At 40.2% G+C, this 24,564-nt stretch overlaps 1 protein-coding gene across 3 annotated transcripts in view; it reads left to right on the forward strand.

The window, feature by feature from the left end:
- Positions 1-24,564, forward strand: part of npas1 (neuronal PAS domain protein 1) — a 50,635-nt gene that overhangs the window by 11,690 nt on the left and 14,381 nt on the right. For all 3 annotated transcript variants that reach the window (XM_055027994.1, XM_055027995.1, XM_055027996.1), the window contains exons 2-5: positions 11-180; positions 3,401-3,639; positions 17,814-17,881; positions 20,621-20,710. In XM_055027994.1, coding sequence (XP_054883969.1) covers positions 86-180; positions 3,401-3,639; positions 17,814-17,881; positions 20,621-20,710 — 492 coding nt within the window. In that variant the 5' untranslated portion in view covers positions 11-85. The remainder of the gene's footprint in view (positions 1-10; positions 181-3,400; positions 3,640-17,813; positions 17,882-20,620; positions 20,711-24,564) is intronic.

The following is a 24,564-nucleotide window of genomic DNA, read 5'->3' on the forward strand; positions in this document are numbered from 1 at the left end:
CCGTTTCCAGGTCTGAGTCTGTCGCAATCCGAACCGATCGCAGCCTTCGTTAAGGAGCAGCGCCAGGCGCTGGATTGGAGCAAGCATGGCGAGCATGCCGTTTGTCAGCGAGGGGAAATGTGTGAGTGTGGAGTGGGATTTCCTTCAAGGACTTCTCGCCAAACCTCCTACGCTACCCTGGTAAGATCCTCCAACTCTCACTAACACACACATAGCAGCTCTATCTATATATTTCTATCTTCACTCTCTGCAAAAGCATAAGATCTCACCAAGCGTTTCAGTTTCTACTGCAGTTATATATGTAGATTTGAAATAAGATAAAACTAATTTAGAAGTAACTTTTCAGAAGTCACTTCTGAAAAGAAGTGCTTTTGTTGCTTGTTTTAAGTCGATATCTTTTTATATAGATGAGAAAGTATTAGTTCAACTGGCAGATTATTTTTCTTATTATATGTTCGACTGGCTCATAACTAGTACTTTTTCATCTTCATTAAGAAATTATTGACTAAAAACAAACTCCTATATTTTGCAGAAAAGTTACTTGTAAGTTAGTTTTGTCTCAATTTAAGTGTCTCAAGCTATTTGTCCAGAAACTGGACCAGAAGTACTCAGTAATATATTGTGTTTTTGCAGTGAAGGACTTTGCATTGACTTCCACTAATTTTTAATTAATTTCTGTAGCCCAACCCTGGCCCAAGCCCCAAACATCACCTAAACTTAATTTGCACCCGAGTCATAAACCTCACCCCCAACCCAAAAACAGCACCTCGCAATGTAAGTATTTGTCGGACAAATGGGCTTTGCAAGACGAGAAATGCTAACACACACACACACACGTATAAACACGCATACACACCCACACAGACCAATATAAGCCTGGGAGCATGCCCATGAATTAATCTCCACAAGGTGAAATCCATGGGTTGACACCCTTGCACATACTGACAGCCTGATAAAGAGTTCCCCTTCAGTGAAACACAATACAGAAGACGTAAGTCTATTCTGCTCAGCGCCACATTTCACCTGCGCTGGTGCTCACCTGCCAGTCCTGTCAGACACGGGACCCCCTGCACCTTCCCCTTAAAGGAGATTAAGTAAATTTGGCAGGAATTATTAATGGGCAGTCATTTACAGGCGGATATAAAAACTAAGCAGAATCAATGTGTGCGTATTGATTGTTCTCGGTGGCTGGGGTCGAGGCAGTATAATAATGAGATGTTACACGGGCTGGCAGCATGAGTCCACACACACTCGCAGGGAGACACACCGATTTCACTTGTTAGGGCGGGCGAAAAATACAGCAGCTGTGCCACCTGATTAAGATATAACCATATCTGCACACACAGATTTAACACACTTTTTATTGCACACGCACGCTGGAAATCTGGGCGCGAAAACCCCATAGACACAGAAGAGAGTATCACGCCCGTGTACACACAAACACTTTATTCCAGCGCTGCACTGACACAAATTGTGAAGTGGCTGTGACAACATAATTCCACCACTCAGGCCCCATTGAGGAGAGTCAATACCCAATCACAGAGACAGGCTACCTGAGGCCCAGCTCCCTCCACCCAACCCCCCCGCTCTCTGTCACTCTGCCCCTCCCTCCACTATTGATCCCTCAATCACAGCTACAGCTCACTAGCCCGGGACCAGATGAGGGAGAGGCAGAGGATTTAGACGGAGGCAGGGAGGGAGGGGAAAGGAGCGATAGGCAGGGGAGAAATTGTGTGCACAGGTTCACATATGGATTTTAGAGCAAATAGTATTATTAGGACTCTGGTTGAGTGGATAAAAGAAGAGGAGAGTTTGTAATTATCAGGCTCGTCTTCAGGTGATAGTTTCTCTGCAGCAGCTGGATCCAATAAAACTCTATGTATTAATTATTTTTTTTTGAGTACAAATGTGGACATACTGATTCATTCATTCATTAAACTTGTGCCTGTCCTAAACCGAAACCTTGGAAAACTTTAAGATTCTTCAACACTTTTTTTTTCACAACTAATGTTGGTTGATGAGGGTTGACGTCAAAATCTGATTCATCACATCCTTTTATAAAGTTTAATGTGTTTTGTTAGCTAAAACTCGTATTGCAGGGAACTATTTCAGGTTTAAAATGAATATTGCACAACCAGGCTGGAAGTGTTGAATGATCCATAATGCACAGTGTGTATCATAAAACAACTGCTCTAACTAAACACTGACACAGACTGGAAGACATCAGAAAAAAGTGGTCAATTTATGGCACATCTGACTCAAATGACATTCATTTTCTGCGCTGCTTTAGACTTGCAGTCCTACTGTAGTTTTAGCAATAGCAAGATGGAGTGAACAAAACCATGCAGATGATATTGACTTTACATCATCAGTAAGCTACCAGGCCTCGAGCGCATTACCTACGTCACAGACAAACATCAGCGATTGGATAAAATTTAAAACCTCAACACAGTCCACGCCACGAGGAGGCAATCGTTTCTCAACAGCCGAGAGCCCAGACCCTCTGGACGAAGCAAAGTGCACTACAGGGGCAACTGATAAAGTCAATCATCCAAAAATGAAAACAACAACTCCCATAATCCTTATATAAATGTGCAAACAGGAAGAAGAAGTTAGTGTAAAGCACTATATGTGATGAAAATAATAGCTTAAAGTACCCTGAACAGTCCATCCATTGGTGAAAGATTGCTGTAGCTGCATTATGCTGGAGGGATTCTTTTCTTCATCAGGGACACAGAAGCCAGCCAGAGCTAATGGGAAGCTAAATGCAAGACAATTCTTGAAGAAAGCCTTTGAAAGTGGTCAAACAGATTGAGGTTGAAGTTCATTTTCTTGCTGGAGAACAACCCTAGACGCACGACAGATTAAAGTAAATGTGTGTGTTAGAATGGCTGCCCAAAGTCCTGACCTAAAACCAAGTGGATTTCTGCAGGAAGACGTGTTCACAGATAATCTGCATACAATTTACTGAGCTTAGGCTATTTTCCAAAGAAGAATTGATCATAATTTCAGTCTCGCTACAGTATGTTTACAGCTGGTGTAGACATATTGCTAAACACTTGCAGCTGTATTTGCAGAAAAGGGGAATTCTGTAAATTGACTTTGAGAGCCTGTTAAAATGCATACCACACTTATCAGCTTTTGTGTACAATGAAACCAATCTAAGTGTTAATGGACAACGAGTTGAAAAGCCTTATGCTACCAGATCTAGAACTCAAACCATGTGGTTGGAAAACAATATAAATGGACAAAAAGAGATATTCACGCTAGTTGCTCTGATTTTGAACGTCAGTTTATACATTTTTATGTTTTTTTTCCTCTTGATGCATTTATTTGTCCATTGTGTTTTCTTTAGTCTCTTACTCAATCTACTTGTAATACACTCGTGTTTGTTTCTCAGTCTCCAGAACCTGCGTAAAGAGAAATCTCGCAATGCAGCTCGTTCTCGACGGGGAAAGGAGAACTTTGAGTTCTTTGAACTGGCTAAGATGCTGCCTTTGCCAGGGGCCATCACGAGTCAGCTCGACAAAGCGTCAGTCATTCGGCTGACTATCAGCTATCTACACATGCGCACTTTCGCTAGTCAAGGAGACCCACCGTGGAGCCCTCTGCTGGAGGGAGACAACAACTGCAACAAAGGTAAGTTAGAAACCAAGAAACCTAGATTAAACCTAGATTAATACCAGACTCTGTCGTGTTACAGTTGCGAGTTTTGAAACTGAAAGGATTTATTAGTTCATCTAGTGTCACTATCCAGCAACTTTTGGATGTGTCTCCAACACACCTGAATCAAATGAATGGTAAATGACCAGGACTTTGCAAAGCTTGCTGACGTGCTGCAGTTCAGCCCTTTGATTCATGGTTAGAGCAGGAAACGTTACAGGACACTATGCATTTCCATCTACGTTTATTTTATGTGCATTTCAGGAACAGTTGATGGTACAGGCAAAATTGTAAAGATCTTGCTCAATTTTGCAAAAATATTTTTATGGCTGCTCGAGGTGGTTTTAGGCTTTTTCATAAAAAGGTGATGTGCAAAAGGGAAAATGGAAACACATATACCGATTAAGTTCTGACGTAACAAACTTTACCTTCCACTGGTGGGTTTGTGCCCCATAGAGACACAAAACTGTGAGAAATGTCACTCAATGTTTTCTAGATGAGCACTCTCCATTTTTCTGAGATGTGTGATTCATGCTAGTTTACAACTTCTGCGTCTTGCTCATTACACCTAACCGTATCATCAACCTCTGACACAAATGTATGCTCTGCTTAACCTGGCGGATTCGCTCCAAACCAGTAAATGGAAAGACAGCTTATTTGCATTTTCTTTCTTCCGTATTTTGTTCTGTTTTTGACATTTGAAAAGTTTGCATGACAATCTGACGGAAACAAAACTTCCGGCATGCAAAGGCTGGAGTTGCAGACCCCTGACCCAGAAAACTCAAACTCAAGAACAGAACATGCAGTCATACCCCTTTGTTTCATATTTAATGTATTCTTTGTGTAGGGATAAAGATGAGTCAAAGTCGATGTGTTACATTTCGCAGCCAAGGCAGTAAAAAGGTCAAAGTGGCTTATCCTTGTGTGCAAGCCAGAAAAGCAGTCCAAAACATGCAGCTCCAACCAGCAACCGTGTTGCTGCAACTCTGACTGTTAGGAAGGAGACTCCTCTGTTTACAGAAGAGGTCAAAGATTCCTGGTACTGATCATTTCAATTTGTTTTGACTGGACCCCCTAAGAAGATGATTGGGATCGAATCTAGACTTTTACAGTTTTTACTTCACCATACTGAATTAGTGAAAATCTGTTAGTTAATTTGTTTGTGACTGTTGTGAACTCGCTGTAATCAAATCTGATTGCTTATTTTTTGCTAAATTCTCTGCAAGAACTTTCTCATCAGAATTAAATTAGTAATAAGCCGAGCACTAACGAAAACAGCAGTCTGGCCTTCCAGATGTGCAACCTGTGGAGCCTTTGGACCTTGGATGAATTCTGGTTAGTTCCAACCAAAAAAATTGTATAATTTACAAGCACTTTTTTATGAGATGAATAAATTAATTTATCAGCGAGCAGTTGCTAATTTTGCTTCCATAATTGTGAAAGTTTGCACAGTCTCTTTCCTAAAATAAAAAAAAACAGAGACAATTGTGCTAACAGAGAATGCAAATCCTTTTGAGTATGTTTTCTTTGGCTTGAATCTCTCTCTTGGTCAGCTGGTCATTTATTCAGTTTAGCCATTTTAATTACAAACATGCTCCTTTACATGGCTTCAGGAGCACCACATGTGCAAATGAAAATGCATACTTTTCAAAGCAGTGCATGAGTATCAATCTAATTTATGGGTTATATGTTTGAAAGAGGAAAAAAGAGGAAAGCAGATGACATACAGAAAGGGAGGATACGATTGGTGCAAATTGTAATTACAGAAATTAACTACATAACGAGGACAGTGTAATTATACAGCCCATTTAATTGCTACCATTACTGAGGGGAAACGATGTAGCTACAATACAATTAGAAATGTGTGTTTGTGTGTGTTTAAGTGTGGGTCCTCGTCTGATCAAAATTAATTGCAGTATTTGAACAAACGCTATCCGTGTTAGCTTAAGACGTTTTTTTTTTTTTTTTTTTTTTTGCAGAGGCATGTAGGATGTCGTACAACAATCTGTACTGCATTTTTTTTTTTTTGAGTAAAGTCAGTAGAACAGTAACAACCAGCACAGTAGTGCTTCACATCCTGGAGCAGCTTGGAGAAAACAGATTTTTAACATAATTCTATTAATTCTTTTAAAAATATTTCATCGACGTACAAGAAACAAAGCTGATGAATTTTCTATATCTGCACTAATGTTTTGAAAAAGAAAACATTTTTCTGCTCAAGTATAAAAGAGGAAATGTTCTTAATTTGTGCTTCTCCTTTGCTCCTCGGACATTTGACCAGACTTGTCTGAGGCAGTTTTCAAGAAAGCACCCCCGATTAGAATTAAGACTAATCAGGTTCTTGGACCGTAGTTCACTTCATCTACACCCAGTTAATGGCCAATAGAGCAGAAAGTGGCTGCCGCTACAAACTTCATCTGTTGTGACCATTTTATCTTTAATTTCTTGAGTTAGTTTTCTCTTTATCCTACTTTTTTACGGCCCTTTGCGTAAAGTAGCTGTTTTGTAAAATATGCTTTACAAACTCTCTAGACTTGTCCTTGCTGACAAACCAACCTACAGTTGCATTGATATTCCACTTTAAAATAAATATGTATACGAACATAAACAAATGAGTCTCATAATCTTTCAAAAATCAGCCAAAAATCATTGTGCCATTGAACAATCTCCATCACAACTATTTACAGCAAAAATACAGAACAATAACTAACAAGCCCTGATGTTTAGTAACATATTATATTGATGTTAATAATTATTGCTATGCTATAGCTTGTTAGCTTTTGCTGGCTTTGCAAGTATGTTTTGTGAGTTTGCTCAAATGTTCCACATCCACCTATAGCTCATGTCCGAAAAACGTGTTTAATCTATCAGTCACGTTTTCGGAGGGACTGGCTGCGGGAAGAATCGTTGTCTTACAATCACAAAGTTGATGGTCTGATTCCAGCTTCCTCCTCTGGCACATGTCTCTGTACCCCTGGGCAAGGCAATTAGCACCAAGTTGCCCACTGCTCTGCAGATCTCTGTTCTGTTGTGCTAAATGGCAATGCAGTTAGAACCAAGTGCGCCAGCGTGTCAGTATTTACTTTGAAGATCAACTCTGAATCGAGTCAAAACTGCTTGGGAGAAAAAAAAACATTTTCTTTATTATTTTGTTTTCTTTATAGAATTTCAGCATAATCACATCAATAAGTGGCATTAATAACCTGTCCATCAAATATAAGTTTGATGTAAAATTGAACACATATAGATCAATTTAATACATTTGAATACGAGCAAAAATATAATTTATTTTAGGAACTTTATCACTAAGTTGGATGTTTTCAAATGAAGGACAGCATGTCAGACAATGCTACTTGCTAAGGACAAAGCAGCCGTAATTTTGTATGTAAGCTTTCTAAAAACAGGCAAGGGTTTTTTTTGTTGTTTTTTTTAAAGGCTTTATTCTGTTGCTGAGAGGAAATTTTACTACTTGTTTATAATATTTTACAGCATATTTTTCACCTGATGGACATAAAGTGAGACCACAGTTGTAGCCTCAGGACTCTGCACTGTCTTTGCTCATAAGCTGCTGTTCAAAAAAAGAGAGATGAGAAAGAAACTCCTGAAACAAAGTTGACAAACATTTTAGAGTAAATACTGCATAATGCATCTGCCACATGAACGTTATCTGCTGTCAGGGAACTTCTGCAAACAAGATTCCCACTCGGAGTTTCTCTAACGTCCACTGTCTACGTGGCCAGGATCTGATATCTGAAATATGTTTTTTTAATGTTTGAAGAGTATTTCAAGCAGGCTGCCGTGCCATGAGGTCAGCACTAAAAATGGAAAGCTAATTTGGACATGAGTTCCAACAAGTCTACCCAGGATGCATTGGCAGGGTTTTAAGTGTGATGCATGACTTTAATTCCGTTAGTGGAATGTGGTCGGAGATGTGGCTGAAAGGGAAGCGAGGCCGGAGAGGAGGGGAAGGGACAAATGTGGAGGGAATAAAGACAGAAAGAGGCTGGAGGAAAGAGGGGCGGAGGGCGGCGGTGGGGATTGTGAGAATGGAGGTGGTGCGGGAGGATGGGGGGGACGCATTCCTCCACATTCCCTTTCGGATGGATTCTGGATGGACGAGGGCCAGCGGAGAGGGAAGTAAGGTGGAAGGAAGGCTGGAGGAGAGAAGAGGGATGGAGTGGGCAGGAGAGGAGGGGCCAGAGTGGCTTTTGTCTGCTTCCCACGTTTCAAAGCCAGTCTTGAAAAATGAATAGACAGAGGAAAATCAATTGCATGACCTTCACAGAGAGGAAAGACAGAAGGAGAGATTGAGAGAGCGACGGAGGAAGAAAGATGGAGGAGAAGCAGAGTATGGAAGGAGTAAACAAAAAGGAAAGGCTAAAGGCAGGAAAAGTAAAATGACCCTTGATGTACATTCCTGCTGTGTGTGTGTGTGTGTGTGTGTGTGTGTGTGTGTGTGTGTGTGTGTGTGGGTGTGCGTGTGTGCGTGCATGTGTGTGCAGTTGTGACTGCATGTACATGTGTACATTCAAGGACTTGTTGAAATCATTTATATCTCAGTAACACTTTATTGAATAAATTTTGCTTTGGGGGACACTTTTCCTCTATTTCCTGCTTTTTTATAAATGTCCCATTCTAATGAAAGCCAGATTTATTTCAACCAAAACCTTTTCTAATATTTCTGGGGTTATTGAGAGCACAGTAAAGCATCAGCATCAATAACCCATTAGTGGTTCCTACAGAGATCTAAGATTAAAATTAAAGTTTCATTTTCATCCATTTCCCCTTTGACTTTATGTTCAGAAAAAAAAGGTTTTCTAAAAGAGAAACAATCTGGAAAGAAAAATGGTTTCTAAGATATTTTTAAATAATTTCTTCAAATTCAATGAGTTACATGGACTAAGATTACTGTGTGTAAACAATTTGATGATATTGGTTATAAGTTAATATGGTACATTTCGTGATGTTTCTGAAGGAAAGCATCTTAAACGTATTGCTTCCCATTGTGATGTCCTGGAGAAATCTTCAAAAAATCATCCAAGATGTATGAAAGAGGATTAGGGTTCTCCAGATGTTGTTCATCCTGGGGCACAATGTCCAGGAACCTGAAGGTGCAAAGTTCATCAGTTCCAACAATAAACAGCGTGATGATGTCACACCATTATCATGTTCAGGAAGAAAATGGGGATTGAGTTCAAGGGATTTGGTTCAAAATATGTTCTTCAGCCCTAGAACAAAAACAAACCAGTGCAAACATTTGCTTGAAGCTGGTCAGAGAGTTTCATTATCAACAGTGAAACTGATGTGAGCTAGATCAGAAAGGGATATTTTATTACTCCAAAAGCAACATAAAAAGCCAGAGTGGAGATATAAATGTGCTCAGAGAACGTAATTTCTGGAGAAGTGTCCTGTGAACTGATGAAATCAAAATTTCAGTGTTTGGCCATGATGGCCGCTGTTAAGTTCGGAGGACTCACTAAGTAACAACTAACAATTAATAATAATCAATTATTGTTCACAATTAACAATAATCCATAATTTATTGTGAGAGATTTACAGAAAGGCTCCCAAAATATTTGAACCACATCATCCTGACGTGAACGTCTGACGTAGGAGGAAGTGGAGCCAAAAGCTCAAGAAAAATAGACACTTCCTTTTAGCAGTTCCAGTTGAAAAATGAATATGTCAGTGTGACTACACTAATGATATATTTCCACTTATAAATCAGATCTGAAAGATCTGAAGGAAAGTGCTTTGAAATTTCACTTGTTGATATTCCCAATATGAGTTTACTGAAGTGAAACTGAATCCACTGCTGTAGAATGGGAACAGAAGTTTTGTATTTTCTCATACGGTAAATGAAACGGTTTAAGTAATTTTAATAGTTTAAAACACCCCATTAGATAAATGTTGATTTGCATAGGACTCAGATATATATAACTGCATAATCTGAAGCAGTTTTGTGTGCATTTGGTTTGTGTGTGTTTGTGTGCATGATGAAATAATTTGGCGTTGGATTGAAATCTTCAATTAAAAGTAAAAATTCTTTAGAGAAATCTAACTTCAGCTTCAGGCTACATAGTTCCATCTGTGTGACATGTCTCATTAAGAACCTTCCCGAGAAAATTAACAGAAAATAATTTTACTTTTAGCACCATTTGTCCCCTTTACTTTACCCACATAAAATGTTAAGAGAATGGATTCATAATAAGTTGAATAATAAACCCAAATCAGGCTAAAATAAAGAACCGCCCACGGAATAAAAAAAATGGAGATGAATAAAAATAAAACTGGATATCTTGTTTTGACACTAGATGTACAAGGTGACAGTGTTGCAACTTGTTCAGTTTACTTTTTTCTTCTTTTAAACAGTTTAGACATTAAGCATTCAAACATGGTTGTAAATATTACATGTGAGGTTAAGAAGCTTAATCACATATAAAACAAGAATTGTGGTGGTTACTTGGTTTGCTCGCTAAATGCTCCTATGATTTATCCCCAAACTCACAAATAGATACTCTTTTCTATTGAGTCATAAAAGTGTTACTAACATATAAAAACAGAAACGATGAACTAGAAACAGACGGGATGCATTGCAAATCACCCAAATGTGGTGATTGAAAAAGACAGACTTATGTTAGTCTGCAACTAATAGTTGATTATTTTAGTAATTGATTATTCTGACAATTAATCGATTCGCGGGATAAAAAAATTGGCCACTTAAGCCATTTTTTTTACTAGAAAGGCAAGTTTGTACACTCCTGGGACCAATCAATTACTAAATTCCTTGACAATTATTTCACCAATCCATAAGTAACGTTTGCTAATATCGTTTCAGCCTTAATATTGTGTAAATTTGTGTGTAAAATAATTTTTACTTTATCTGACCCATAAATTCTTATGCCGATGCATTGATCCAGGGTAAATAAAGACATTCAATGATATCCGTAGATGGACAACTTGGTGAAAACTCGAGAGAAAAGCACAGGTTTTCACAGTTTGTACATCTTAAATGAAGCAGAAAAAGAAAACAACAGCACAGCAGCAGCTGGAGAATCCCCTCGTCTTTACAAAATACAGTACAGTGACAACTCACTGGCAGCAACAGGGCCGGCTGAAGTGCTTTACTGTCTCCGCCAGTGAGGTCAAACACACCTCTCTGTTGCCTACACTGACGACATTGACTTTCATGCTGTCTCCTCTTACCTCCCTGCGTCTCCCCCAGCCTCTTCAAGATGTCCCTGCGTCTGCCCCCCCCCCCTAATTCACAGTGTTTAAAGCAGCCGGGGCTTTTAAGGGAAGTTAATTGCACTCAAATTATGTTCGACCGCAAACGGAGCGAGGGAGTGATTGAGAAGGGACCGAGAGATAGAGGGGAAGGAGGGAGGAATGGATGGCAGAGCGAGAAGATAATTGTGCCAGAGAAAGACGCCACGATTAGGGTCACTTTCTCTCACTCGTTCTGTCAGTTGGCCTGGAACGTCACATTTGGGTTGTGGCAAACGGCGAGACATGTGATCAGAGCCGTTCGTCTTTGGGAGAAAAAGATGAGTAAGGAGACGGAGAGAAAAACGAAAGACTAGATCAGTGTTTGTTATATGCTTTGTTCCAGTAGTCACTCCCTAACCTGGTTGGAAAAGGTTCACGCTACATGTGTTCACGTTCGTGGAGTGTGTGTTCAGGAGCATGTGCTGCCGATCCTCGTGGACTTAACTGGGACTAAATTATGTATTAGACAGCGATCTAATGAAAATCCTTCAAATTTTTCATTCAGTCATTCAAATCTTCTTCTCGTGGAGCACCGAAGAGACCCGAGAATTGACCTGCGAGTCAGACTATAATTAACGTGTCCAATCACACCCCGACCCTTTCTGTCTCCTATTCCCACAATGAAATTAAACCTCAGAGCCGAGTCCTGGGGAGCTAATGAAAGGGGAGTGTGACAGAACGATCAAAGATCTCAGCTGTACTCGCCCGTCTACGTCCAGTTCTGCACACAAAGGTGTATCTTGTAGATTTACATAGCCGGAAGTACAAAACGTATTAAAGGGAGCCACCTTCAGACATTTATTTTGATTTACATTCTAATTTCTTAAAGGAATTTGAGTATTATACCAATTCTGTTGATTGCTTGGACATAGTTGGACAAAAGCTGCTCTTAAGACATCAGTTTCTGCATTTCAGCTGTGGGAACCTTTTCCACGACTGAATCCCGGAATAAATCAGACATAAGCAGTTAGAAATCGGCCTTGAAAACAGCCCTACCAAGTAGGTGCAGCTGTTTAGGAGAATCCTGAATAAAAATAGGAGCTTCACTGTGGAATAACCTTTGCCATTGGTTGATGATATAAGATTCTCATCCAGTTCCCAGAGAGAACCCACATATACACACATACAAAACTCAACGGAGCATTAAAAGTACACATCAAAAAGAAATTTTATTAAGCCCATATTTAAACTAAACAATCTTCCAAAAAGATTTAGTAGTTTTAATGGTAAATTCAACTTTTATGTTTGAGTTTGAGCTAATTCTGTTCTGAGACAATGATAAACCTTTCACACAGAAGTCTGATTGAAGTCACATTTAATTTGTAGTATGAAAAGTGATCATGCCAAAAAATCAGATCTCAGCAAAAGATTTACGTTGGGCATCATGACCTGCTTAATGAAAGTAGGCTAAGGTTGTTTTCGCACCTGATAGCTTGGTAGGCTCGTTTCGACTGGGGGCCAAAATTGCAACATTTGCTGTATTTCCATTGTACGATTCGTTTTCACACTGCACTCAAACACACCAAACCTCGTCTGAGGTGACGCTGGATCAAGAACCACTGAAGGAAACAGCAAGAAAACATCTGAAGAAGACACTGAGCGCAAGATCCTTCTTCACAAAATGTAAACAAAACTCAAGTGGCGTGAGATTTCAGTGTTTGTAGGATTTCTCTTTTGACTTTGGTATCAGACTAGGAGCCATTTCTCCCGCTAGTGCTGAACTCATGCATTTGTTGGTTGTATTTACGTTGTATATCCGGCCTTATAGTCCACTTCTCCGGTCCGCTTGGCGTTCACATATCCATTTGAACTGCACCAGACACCTAGGTTTGTAGGAGGACCAGAGTTCGCTTGTTTGGTCTGCATCAGAGTTTGATTGCTTGCTCACAGCTGTGCTATAAGACTACACTTTAGAGTTCAAGAATAAAAAAACAGCTTTTTCGAACTTCTCATGAAAAGGATCCCATAACTCAGTGATTCATCCGTTCAAATGGGTTCATGTTCGAGGGTTCAACTCAACATGTTGGTATGCAAATGATGAAAAAAGTTTAACTTCTAAAGACTTAGACTACATATTTTCTTCATGAATTGTTTTTTTTTTTCTATTTTAATTTTTGATATTTGAGTTCAAGGTCAGGCATTTTTCATGGAGTTTTAGAAAAATAGAATACAGTGTACACAGCCAAGCATGTCTTCGGTCCTAACCTAATGCGTGGAGATAAGAAAACGGATCAATGAATACTATAAGCACTATCTAGGCATTAATTGAGAATATAAACAGGTGGAAAACATAACAAAGAATATAATTATAATAAAACCAGCTGGATCTGGCCATTTACCGTTTCACCATTTTGTACTTTTTTATCTTTGTGTCTGGCTTTTTGGGAATGAGAAGAATAAGTCTGCTGAGGAATATTTTGTATGAAGCATGTATCAGTTCATACCTGCCTGCAGCGCTGCTCACCTGGCAACTGAACTCTGCTGATTTTCAGCTTGAACCGACCTGAGTGATGACAGGCAGAACCTCAAAGTGCAAATACGTTTTCAATCAGTGAACGCACCATAGTTTAGCACTATCTGGTTGTGCTAACGACAGCCAGCACTCTATAGTGCGGACGTTTTTATTGGAGGAAGGAGACTCTCTGTCAGCAAGGAGTTTATATGTAACAATACACAGAGAGTCGTACAAATCCCCTCCGCACAGACGTATAAGTTCACAGCACCACTACAGAAGGATCTTTGTTCTCGGGGTGAGATACCAACACTGCTGTGAGTTCACACATGTGTGCAAGAACACACACACCAGGTCCAGTGTTTTGGTTTCCTGGCCAGCCCTATTGTGCCATGGCAGTCTGTAATAAATGGACCTCTGTGTATTTGTCCGCAAGCGTGAGTGTGTATGCGTGTGTGTGTGTGTGTGTGTGTGTGTATGGGTGTAACTCATCTGTCAGCCCTGCCGGCCTCTTGTCACTTCCAACGTTTCCTTCTCCCGGCTGACGCTACTCAGCGCAACTGATCACCCACCATCACCTTCACCCCTTCAGGGATCTGTGGCCTCAAAGTTGACACACTCACACATTCCAAGTATTTTATGCACCAACTCAGATCAGGAAGCGTGTGTCTGTGTGATGCATTGTTTTGAATCTATTCTTATATGGTCACGAATAACCCAGCGCTGCAGCTCCAGATGGGGGCCGGACAGGAGGGGAGGAGAGGCTCGATGGGCTCCTCCAAACACCCCCTCTCTGTCCGTGAAGCAACTGACTAGGCTGAAGGGTCCCAGCACCCAGACCCCCTTTCACAGGCCTGAATGGACTTGCCTTATTTATATTCACACTCTGTTACACAGAGGGGACCCCAATCTCACAATGCCACAGTGGCTTTGTCCAGCAACTCTGTATTTATGTGTGTGAGAGAGAGTTTGCGTGTGCGTGCGTGTGTGTGAGTGGAGGGGACTATTTGTGTTGTTTAATCGCAGATCATGCTGTGTGTATTCCTGAAATGTGTGTGTGTGTGTGTGTGTGTGTGTGTGTGTGTGTGTGTGTGTGTGGTTGGTTGTTCTGCTGCATATCTGTGTGTGTTTATGTGTTCTGAGTCTCCCTCTGTGTTCAGTTGTAACCCAGAGCAGTGCTTTCATTTTCCTGTCATAACGCTTATTGATTTCTCTCAGCCTTGCAGCAATACACACACACACACACACACACACACACACACACACACACACACACACACACATACACACTCACGCATACAGTTATCAGATGATCCTTAAAGCCATGCATACATACACACACTCACACCACACACACACAGACTCACGCCTACACAATCATATGCACACTCACATTCACAGTTTGCCTCTGCTACGTAGGGAATGTTGTGTTCTAAAGCATCCCTGTTGGAGTGAGATTAGTTTTCACATATGGTTCCCACCCTGTGAGGATGTGAGTGTGTGTGCGTGCACCCTTGCAGGTGCTCACACACACGATCCTCCTGCCACACACTCTTTCTGACATAAAACAATAAAGATGCCTGATTGCTAAATTAATCTTCCACGTCACCACAGCCTTCCCTGTCGCCACGTTTGCTTTGGAGAAAGTGATCACTCTCGCCTTATTTAGTGTTTTCTCATTTTCCCTCCCCTCTCACTGCTCTTCTTGCACCTATCCCCCCCAACTCCTCCACCTAACCACCTCCAACTCTATTTGTATTGTAATTGCCTTGGTAAACAGCACCACTTTGGCACTGAAGCAGCTCTGATAGCTTGTATTTGGGATGCATTAAGAGTTGTGATGCAGACACTATGTGTGTGTGTGTGTGTGTGTGTGTGTGTGTGTGCGTGTGTGCGTGCGTGTGTGTCTGGCAGAGATCGAGTGGTGTGCCTCACATCCCACTTTTGGCACATTTTTTCAGGGTTGATTCCTCTCTAATCAGATGGAAATTATTTTCACAAATTGCAGGTTTTTACAATCTCAGGTGAACCAATTCTTACATTCATCTGTAAGGGAAAACTTTCAGTTAAGATTTCTTTTCTTGGATATAAAAATAAATGTATATCTGTATTTTATTTGCTTTTACACATACATCATGTGTTACGTCTAACAAATTCACAAGGATTTCATGCGTTCTGACAGAAGACCAGCTATAGAATATGCTGGGAAATTTGAAAGATATCACTATTTAGATTTCCAGAAAACAAGTAAGATAATCAACCAAGTCTGACTTGAGAGTTATTTATAAAGTATCCAGTTAGGTTAAGACCTTAAAGCCCAGTTCTAGTCTTTTTGGTTTTACTGATATTTTAACTGAATACATGAAACAGTGGAATCATGTGGTTTGAAGTTGGTTTTATTCACAGCTTTTCAGACACTTGGACTAAATTTGTGATCATAACGGGTAATGGGTCTCTGGCAAAAGACGGGATGAAAGTAGTTGCTGGACTTCCTGCTGTTTTGCTCAGAAGTTCACAAGAGTTTGTGATGAATGTAAAAGAAGTTTAGTTATTGAGTCAATAAAGTTACGCATCACTTGCTTTTTGCAGTAGAACAGAAACCTGCCAGTGATTTTACCTGTCAGCAACACATTTTAAAATACTGTTTGCAAAAGTCCAAACACGACAAAATGATTCTCAGGTATTTGTGAACCAGTTCTTATCATGAACATGTATTTTGTTCATGATGCATATACACTGACCGGTCACATATTTAGTTGCTTGAATGCAATCCGATCCACAATCTACATGGTGAAGACAAATTTGCTGAAGTTCAAAGTGAGTATAAAAATAAAAATTGCATCCTTAAAAATAAGGATGAAAGGAGATTTAAGTGACTCTGAATGTAAGGTGGTTGAATACTGCTGATCGTCCAGGGTTTCCACAGGTATCATCTCTCTGTAGATGAGCTGGTGTCTAAGAAGCAGTGGTTGGAAAAGAGAACATATCCAGTGGGCAGCTTTTGTGCAGACGGTCATGTCAGAGTTCAGAGGTCCAGTGTAGGTAGCGAGCTTCACACTAACTAATCTCACGACAGCCCCATTCACCCGGTTACACTGACTACTGCGCACACATTCATGCACCAACCTGTGTTTCGCTGTATAAGTGTTTGCCAGTTCAAGCGTCAAGCATGCAGGTGTGAGGCAGTCTCCATCAGCGGAGAGAGAAGGCTTTTATTGTGTAGCAAATTGCTGCAATATTTTTGCATCGGTCTTTAGTAACTTTTAAAGCAGTGCTGCAGAGTTGTTATATGTTGACATGCACAAAAACTTTCAGGAAGGTTCATTTTGTTAGAGACTACAATCTGTTTGCTTCAGGATCAAATGGTGATGCAGATGAAGTGATTTGCTCAGAGCTGTGCATCTTTATATACTACAGAAAGCAAGACAGATATAAAACGGTCATCACTACAAAAAATCATTTCCCAGCCCTGGTTCATTAAACAACATGATGTGTCCAACCATATTCAGCCAAATTACCTCTTTGATATTGCTCTATGTCTGTGGTTTATATTTTTAAAGCAAGGCCCACAGCTGTGGATATACAGCATTATTTACTGCTTGTTGAAATACAGTCTAAATTGTTTTCTTACATATAGTCACTGTAGGATTGCCTGTCATTTTTACTCAGGAGCTGTATTTCCAAGTTCTAAGTAAAAGAACAAATATATACGTATATAAAACAATTTGGACACCCCAAATGTCAGATTTTCTGCTTTAAAAGTTAAAGGTTTCTCACTAACCAATGTGTATAAAGAGCTCTTCTAATGAAGTGTTTATTTGCACTTCAGAAAATGTCTCTCTTCAAAATACATGGGGTGTTGCTCATGTTTCATCTTGCTATCAGACAATTTGCAAATCTCTGGTTTTCTAATTTACAACAGAATAAACACTAAAGTAAGTATGAAGTTATTCCCATAGTTAAATCCAGTCTTTGAAGTAAATATATAAAAATATGAAAGTCTTTGAAGCTTTTGGACTCCCTGAAGTCATATAGGTCACTTTGTGTTCACAGGATCAAAACTGAACAGGCTGAAATGACTCGAGAGTCAGGAGGTTTCTGGATTGTCGGACAAACACTATAGTGCAGCTACAGCAGTCAGCCCATTAAAGGCAGCACTCTGAACATCCCATTTTATTTTATTACAGTGTAATATTTAGAATACAAACAATATCCAAATGACAATGTGGTAGAATTTGTCATTGTAATTTAAATCTAGATTTTTTTTTTTTTTTTTTTTTGGACTTTATTCATTAAAGCTGGAATTTGTTTCCTCCTGAACAGCAGTGAAAACGCAGCTGGACGTAGAATATTAAGAAAAAAACATCTTTTCTTCATCGTCAAAATGTCAACATTTACACTGATACGTGTTTGTCTTTTTCTTTTGCAGTCAGACGATCATCCCATTCGCTGGCCACTGATATGTTTGAGCAGCACCTTGGGGCTCACCTCCTGCAGGTAACAAGCAAAACAAACTCAAATCGTTTTTGTTTCAACTGCAGTTATCAAAATGTCATTGTACATAAAATAAAAAGAAAAACAGAAATCACTTAGTCCATATTTTCAAAATATGTATCTTACAGTCCCTACATTGCACAATTTACGGTACCTAGAGTACAGAATTTGAACCTTCCTAAGTTTTATTTTGGTGCTACATTCACAGATTTATTGAATTTATTGAAATTGTTTGAGATGCACAAACATAAAGCGCCATCACATGTGTTTGTGAAGTGAAGGGATAAATAAATACATATGGTTAAACATAACAATCTGTAAAGATTTTTATGAATTTTTTAGTTAGCCCCCATTACTGTGATGCTGTTATAGACCTTCCAGCGTAATACAGTGCCTGTGACCAAGTTAATAAACAGTAAGGACTTGTGTGATTTAGTGTCAGTATAAACACAAAGCCTCTAAAAGACTGAATGAGTGAAACATGAGAACCATAAAGATCAAGGAAGGTAATAGAGAGTTTTAAAGCAGGGCTGGGTTGTTAAACAATATTTCAACTTTTGAACGTCTCACAGGGAACTGAAAACAGAAAACACGGCACAGAGGCAAACCTACCAATAAATGAACCTAGAAAAAAATGAAAGAGAAAATCTGTCGGTGAAGCAGCCACTCTGTTCATCCAGTCCAACTGAGCTTCAGCTGTTTTGGTAACTCTGGAGGAGTCGTAACGGTCTCCAGCTCAGGTGGCGGCAGCGTCATGCTGTGGGGATGCTTGTTGGGAGCTGGTCAGAGTTGGTGGAAGACACATGGGGCTAAATTCAAGACAATCCCTGAAGGAAACCTGTCAGAGGTCTTCTTGAAAAATGCAAACAAACACATCCACATGCAAAAAACGCACGTTTTAGAACAAAGCAGTTTTGTGCTAGAATGACCCATTCAAAGGTCAGAGTGGAATTCACAGATCATCCGTGTCAAGACTCAAAATGTAATGTTGAATGATGCTCTCCATCCGAAAGGACTGAGCTTAAACCATCTGCAAAGGTGAATAAGCAAAAGTTTCATTCTTCAGATGTGCAAAGCTGGTGGAGACAAACTCCAGAAGAAATGCTGGTGTAACAGCAGAGAACGGCGGTTCTATTGATCTATTTTATAACGCATGCCTCACTTTTCAGATTTTTTTTTTTTTCACCATGAAATATGTCATCCCCTTTACAGTTCTGCACCACGTTTTGTTGGTTTCTCACCTAAAATCCCACTAAAATACATGCAGGTTTGTAGTTGCAACGTGTCAAAATGTGGAAAAATTTCCAAGGCACCGGAGCGGAGTTTATTTAAATGGCAGGTTTCAGTGTGTTCCTCAATTTAATATTTCCAGGCAGACTCCCAAGTGAATTTGTATACACAGACGCAAACATCTGATAAAGCTCAGGCACTCGGACACTGTTGTTGTCTGCCTCTCTATTGGATCGACTGATGAATGGAGCCTGAGGGGCATTTGGGGCAGGAGGGAGTAGCAGGAGTGATGAAATGCAGAATGTACAAAGACTCAGAGGAAGTGCAAAGAAGGTGGTCCTGCAGCTTTTTGCTTTGGACTAGGAGGGGGTTTGGGGGGAAGGAGGGGTAGAGGAATAAGTGGGAACAGATAAAGAACTGAAATTGGGAATTTAGAAGTGAGGAGGCCGTGTTAAAACAAAGAAAGATCGCATGTGTCTCCCCTCCTCTGGCATTTTAAAGAGGCTCGGGGAACGGTGCTGATAGAAATCAAATTAACACTCCAGAAAAACTGTATGATTTTTTTCCCCCCTCTTCTCTTTCCTCCTCCCAGCCGTCCTCCCTCCCGTAATAGCTTGATAATTGCACTTTAGTTCTCCGACATTCAGACGGCTGGTTTCTCCTCGCTGCGACACATGACGCCCCACACCCTGGCCAGTCATTTGCATACTGGATGTGTCAGTTGTGCATAAATTACCGCTGCCACTTTAAGCGCTTGGGCCGCCAAAACAAGCAATCTTTTTTTTTTTTCCTCCAATCTCCAAGTGGCCCAGGTCTGTTGTGTGCGTCTGTGAGGTGCGTCGGCTCATTCCTGGATGCCTGTTATGACGATTAATATTATTCTCTGAAGCAGTAACCTCTAATGGGCTGGCTGTATACCTTTCAGTTCTCATTAGAGTCATGGCAGCCTATAATGACTCTGGTTCTGTCTGTGTCTGCTTTGGGCTTAGGTGTGTGTGTGTGTGTGTGTGTGTGTGTGTGTGTGTGGGGGTGTGTGTGTGTGTGTGTGTGTGTGTGTGTGTGTGTGTGTGGGGGTGTGTGTGGGGTGTGTGTGGGTGTGTGTGTGTGTGTGGCTGGAGATCAAGGATGAAGCTTTGTCTCTGACTTTATTACAGCTGATTGAAACAGCCCTGGACTATAAGCTCAGTTTCTCTGTTCTAAATTTGTTTATGTATATGTGTGTATATGTAGGTGTGTGCGTGTGTCTGTGTGTGTTTGATAATGCAGATCTTGCTCACAGCTGTTGTGTGTAGCTGTGTAAAGGTGTGCGTGTGTATGCAGTTGTAAATTGAGAGAAGAGGCCGAAGGGTGACGTGTTGTTTGTTCTCTAGCTCCTTGCAATTTGTTCGATACATGCTAATTGCTCTAATTTGTCTGTCTTGTTTCTGTTTACCTTTTTATGTGTGTGTGTGTGTGGGTGTGTGTGTGTGTGTGCGCGTGGGCGTGTGGATGCGTGTGTGTTTCTGTGTGCAGTCTCTGGACGGCTTTGTGTTTGTGGTCAGTCAGGAGGGACGCTTCCTCTACATCTCAGAGACAGTTTCCATCTACCTGGGGCTCTCACAGGTAAGGTTACCTCATCCTCCTCTCCCTCTCCCCCCCCCTCCCCCCCCCCCACACACACACACACACCCACATGCACACGCATGCACAAACGCGTGCAAGGTCTTGTACCACAGACGTACATATCAAAATCTCTGGTTTCCAACCTCAAGTTTTTGTCAATCTTCACCTCCCAACGTTATTGCTTACGTTTCTGTAAACATTTTGCTGTTGCTGTTGATGTTTCATTCAGACATGTGCTAAAAGTATGAACTACTCTCTGCTGTGACTGCAGTTCATTTAGCCTAATGTACAAAAACAAACTCGGGGTTTAGCAGATAGCACTGTGGTCCAACCCAAAGATCCCAACTTTAAATGATCATGATTATACATCCTTCCTTTTTTTTATTACAGTTACTTTATCTGTTTTTTTTTCCTCTGTTAAAGTATTTTTCTCAAGCCTCCCTGCAATAAATAATTGTTAATCATTTACATTAGGAGAAGAGGCATTGTGTGTGAGTGTTCATATTTAAAAACAAAAATGATTAGTGCAGTTCATACAGCTATCGTCACTGAAATCTCACTTTGCATGCAAGTGTGCTGCCAAGAGAACGTTGACTGGACCTGGTTCTGTGGGTCACTCCGGTGCCCTTCAGATCAGGTCAGTGTGTTTTCACTGACCTGCATAAAAACTGCGAATCAAACACGCATTATGTGTTAGTTCTGCATGCGAATTCACATTTAATTCAGAAAAACCTGCTTTTATTTTGAAGGTGAGACTGTTTGTCTCCTGGATTCAGCGGCTGCATCACTGCCTTTGTGCCTCACACATTAATGGGATTTATCTAAGAATGTTATCTTGTGATAAAAAAAAAGGAAAAGTGACTCAAAATGTAGAGTTTTTAAATATACACTTACGTATTTATTTACAAAGTAAAAGTGGTGTACTCAAAGGCATTCAAGCTTGTTCTCTGGGATTAGATGTTTGATTTAAATGATCAGAAAAAGCTGTTCAATATCTCTGTTATCAGTATGGTGGGCACTACAACAGTCAGAAGTTCGTTTTTCAAAACATACTTGGAAATATATTGTTCAGTGAGTGGTTTGCCACCTAACTTGTTTATGCAACACCTAACTTACACAAAAAGTATACATTTTTTTTTGCTCCATTATTAATATTGAGATGTCACCGTTAAGAGTGTTGTTTCAGCGTGACCTGTTAGTGTTAGCATGGTGTGCTAACTCATATGAAAAAGATTTTTAGGTTCTGACCGTCTGGTCAGAGGTCAGGGCCGATCAAGCTGTTTACCTTCTCGTTTGTCTGTACGCACCTGTACTGCATATTTTATTTAATTTTCACACTTTATCCCTATATCCTACCTCTTTTGCTTTTATGTTGCGTCCCCAGCAGTGAGTGTGTGTGTGCGTGCGTGTGTGTGTATGTGTGTGTGTGTGCGTGTGCGCGTGTGTGTGCGTGTGCGTGTGTGTGTGTGCGTGTGCTTGCATGTACCTCTGACTCGAGCTCATTCCCGGGGTGGCTCTCCTTCTTTTGCTCCCTCCCAACTGCTCCAGGTGTTCACCTCTGTTGATTGCCTGTGGCCTCTTGTACTGTGAATGTTAAGTCCTGCCATTTTGCCCAGATGCATAAATAATAACAGTAATTACTGGCCCAGCAATCAAAGTGTCGCCCCAGTGCGCTGGGCCTGTCTAGGGGAACAAATCGATAGGCATCTTAAAAGCCACATTGATTGTAGGGAGGGGGGAAAAACACCAAGGGGGATGGGAAGATAGATAGAGACAGCAAGCGAGAGAAAGAGAGGGGTAGGAAAGGAGAGGAGGTGTGATAAGAGGAAGATGAAGAGGGATGGGTACAACACGAGAAAGGAGGGGAAAGAAAAGTACAATTACAAGAGTAATTGAGTGTATTTTTACATGAAAACTTGCAGTGATTTAGTGTTATTGATGGCAATAAAAAGAATAATGTTGGAGTCTAAACCCTAACGCTGTCCTATTCCAGAGTTTAACATTCACATGGCAACTACACAACGAAAAGCAATTGATCAGCGTTAATCATTCTTTTGTCTGGTGTGACTCTACAGTAAAGCCTTTATGACCTACAGGAGATGCAGGCGAAACTCACAACCTGCAGAACAGACTTAAGCCAAGGCAGACAGTTCAAGTGTTTTCCAGGACGGGGCTAACTTTGTATTGCAATAATTTGGTTTTAGAAGACAGGCCTCTATGCACTAATTGGCGTCCTGGTCCAAGGCGGTTCCTGCATGAACACTACCCTCACCACGCCCGAGGTTCACTGTTCAAATATGTGTTCCAGAAAAACTGCAGTATCTTTATATTTAGGTTTTCAAGCCTGCTTTAGATCCTCTTGATGCTAAACAAAGAAAATAAATGCTTCCTGTGTATCACAACTTGATTTAAAATATGTTCATATATCTCAGACTGAATCCATTTTAGGGCTGTTTTAAACATCAACAAAACATTTAATTGTGATACTATTATCACAATAGTGAAAATAGTATCACACACTGAGGTTTTGGATGAATATATAGACTGAAGGTAATTCTTGGACTCTTCACAATTTTCATTTTTTTGAACAAAACCCAAATCGCATTTTTTGAACTTCAGTTTTTCAGCCTCTGAAAACACAAATCAGAGGCTGACGGTCTTTCCGACACACCGAATATGTTACTAGCATCCAGACAGTCCTTTTGTAACTGCAATATGGCACAATATGGATTCAATACATTGTGTAAATCTAATCTAGTTAACTTTTGGCCCATCTGGATATTTATGCTTCATACTAAAAATCATCAAATGTCATCCTTGATATCCTAAAAACAGTGAATTGGTCCTTTAATTTCGCTCAGAATAGAAATCTGGGGTCGTTGCTGAAATCTCGTTTGGCCATATATTCTTGACTGGACAAGTATGTAATACAATTAATCAATAAAATACATAATTTTAAGTTAAACCTAACAGCTTTTATTTTTTTGTTAATGCCTGTTTTTCCGCCAGGCCAAATTGCCAAAATCATAAACGTTTCACACACTGAAATATGGCCATCTTTAAAAAGATCTTTAGTTTTTGATTTGTATTGTTGCTCACATTTTAGTTCTGAAAACTCTTTCATCCCTCTTATACAGAACCTGCCTTTTCCACCAGAACATGGGCAAACATTATCCTGCTGTTTATATTTAGACGTAATGATTTGATGAATGATACGATGAAAGTGAAAGAAAATCGTACTGAAGGATAACCAGACTCCTTTCATCTCCTTTTAAGTGCCTTGAAATAAATCAAATAAATTCAAATATAAAAAACTCAATAAATTAACCTCTTAGAAGCCTACAAAGCCATAATTTCATCATCATCTGAGTTTGTAGGACTACTAAATTTGAGGAAAGGAATATAAAAAATCCTAACAAACATTTCGTCAGATTTAAAGTGTGGCAAAGATGGTTACGCTGTGCTTTCTTTTAAACAATGTCTAGGTCATTTAGACCTGCTGCGGACCCTTTTTAACATTTTCCCTTTTCAAACAGATGTTAAAGCAAACATCTGCGTGCTCACTTGTAAAAAAATGAACAATGTTAGGCCAGAAAGATGACAGGCTAACAGGCGGAGCAGTGACAGGAGGGACGAAAGAAGGAAGGACCAAAAAGAAAGAACCAGACAGACAATTAACAGACAGAGAGAAAATAAAGTGAGGGAATAAGGGAGGAAAAGAGTGAGACAGTGAGTGTGTAAATAGAGCTTAAACGTGCAGTAGGAATGAAATTCGCCCTGGGATTGCCTAGGTAAACAAGGCAGCCGAGGCTTCTGTGGAGACGCTAATAAAACAGAGCTGTTCTTATCAGCTG

This window comes from Poeciliopsis prolifica, unplaced genomic scaffold, assembly GCF_027474105.1.
Source record: "Poeciliopsis prolifica strain line A6 unplaced genomic scaffold, Auburn_PproV2 SCAFFOLD004, whole genome shotgun sequence".
NCBI classification, from domain to species: domain Eukaryota; kingdom Metazoa; phylum Chordata; class Actinopteri; order Cyprinodontiformes; family Poeciliidae; genus Poeciliopsis; species Poeciliopsis prolifica.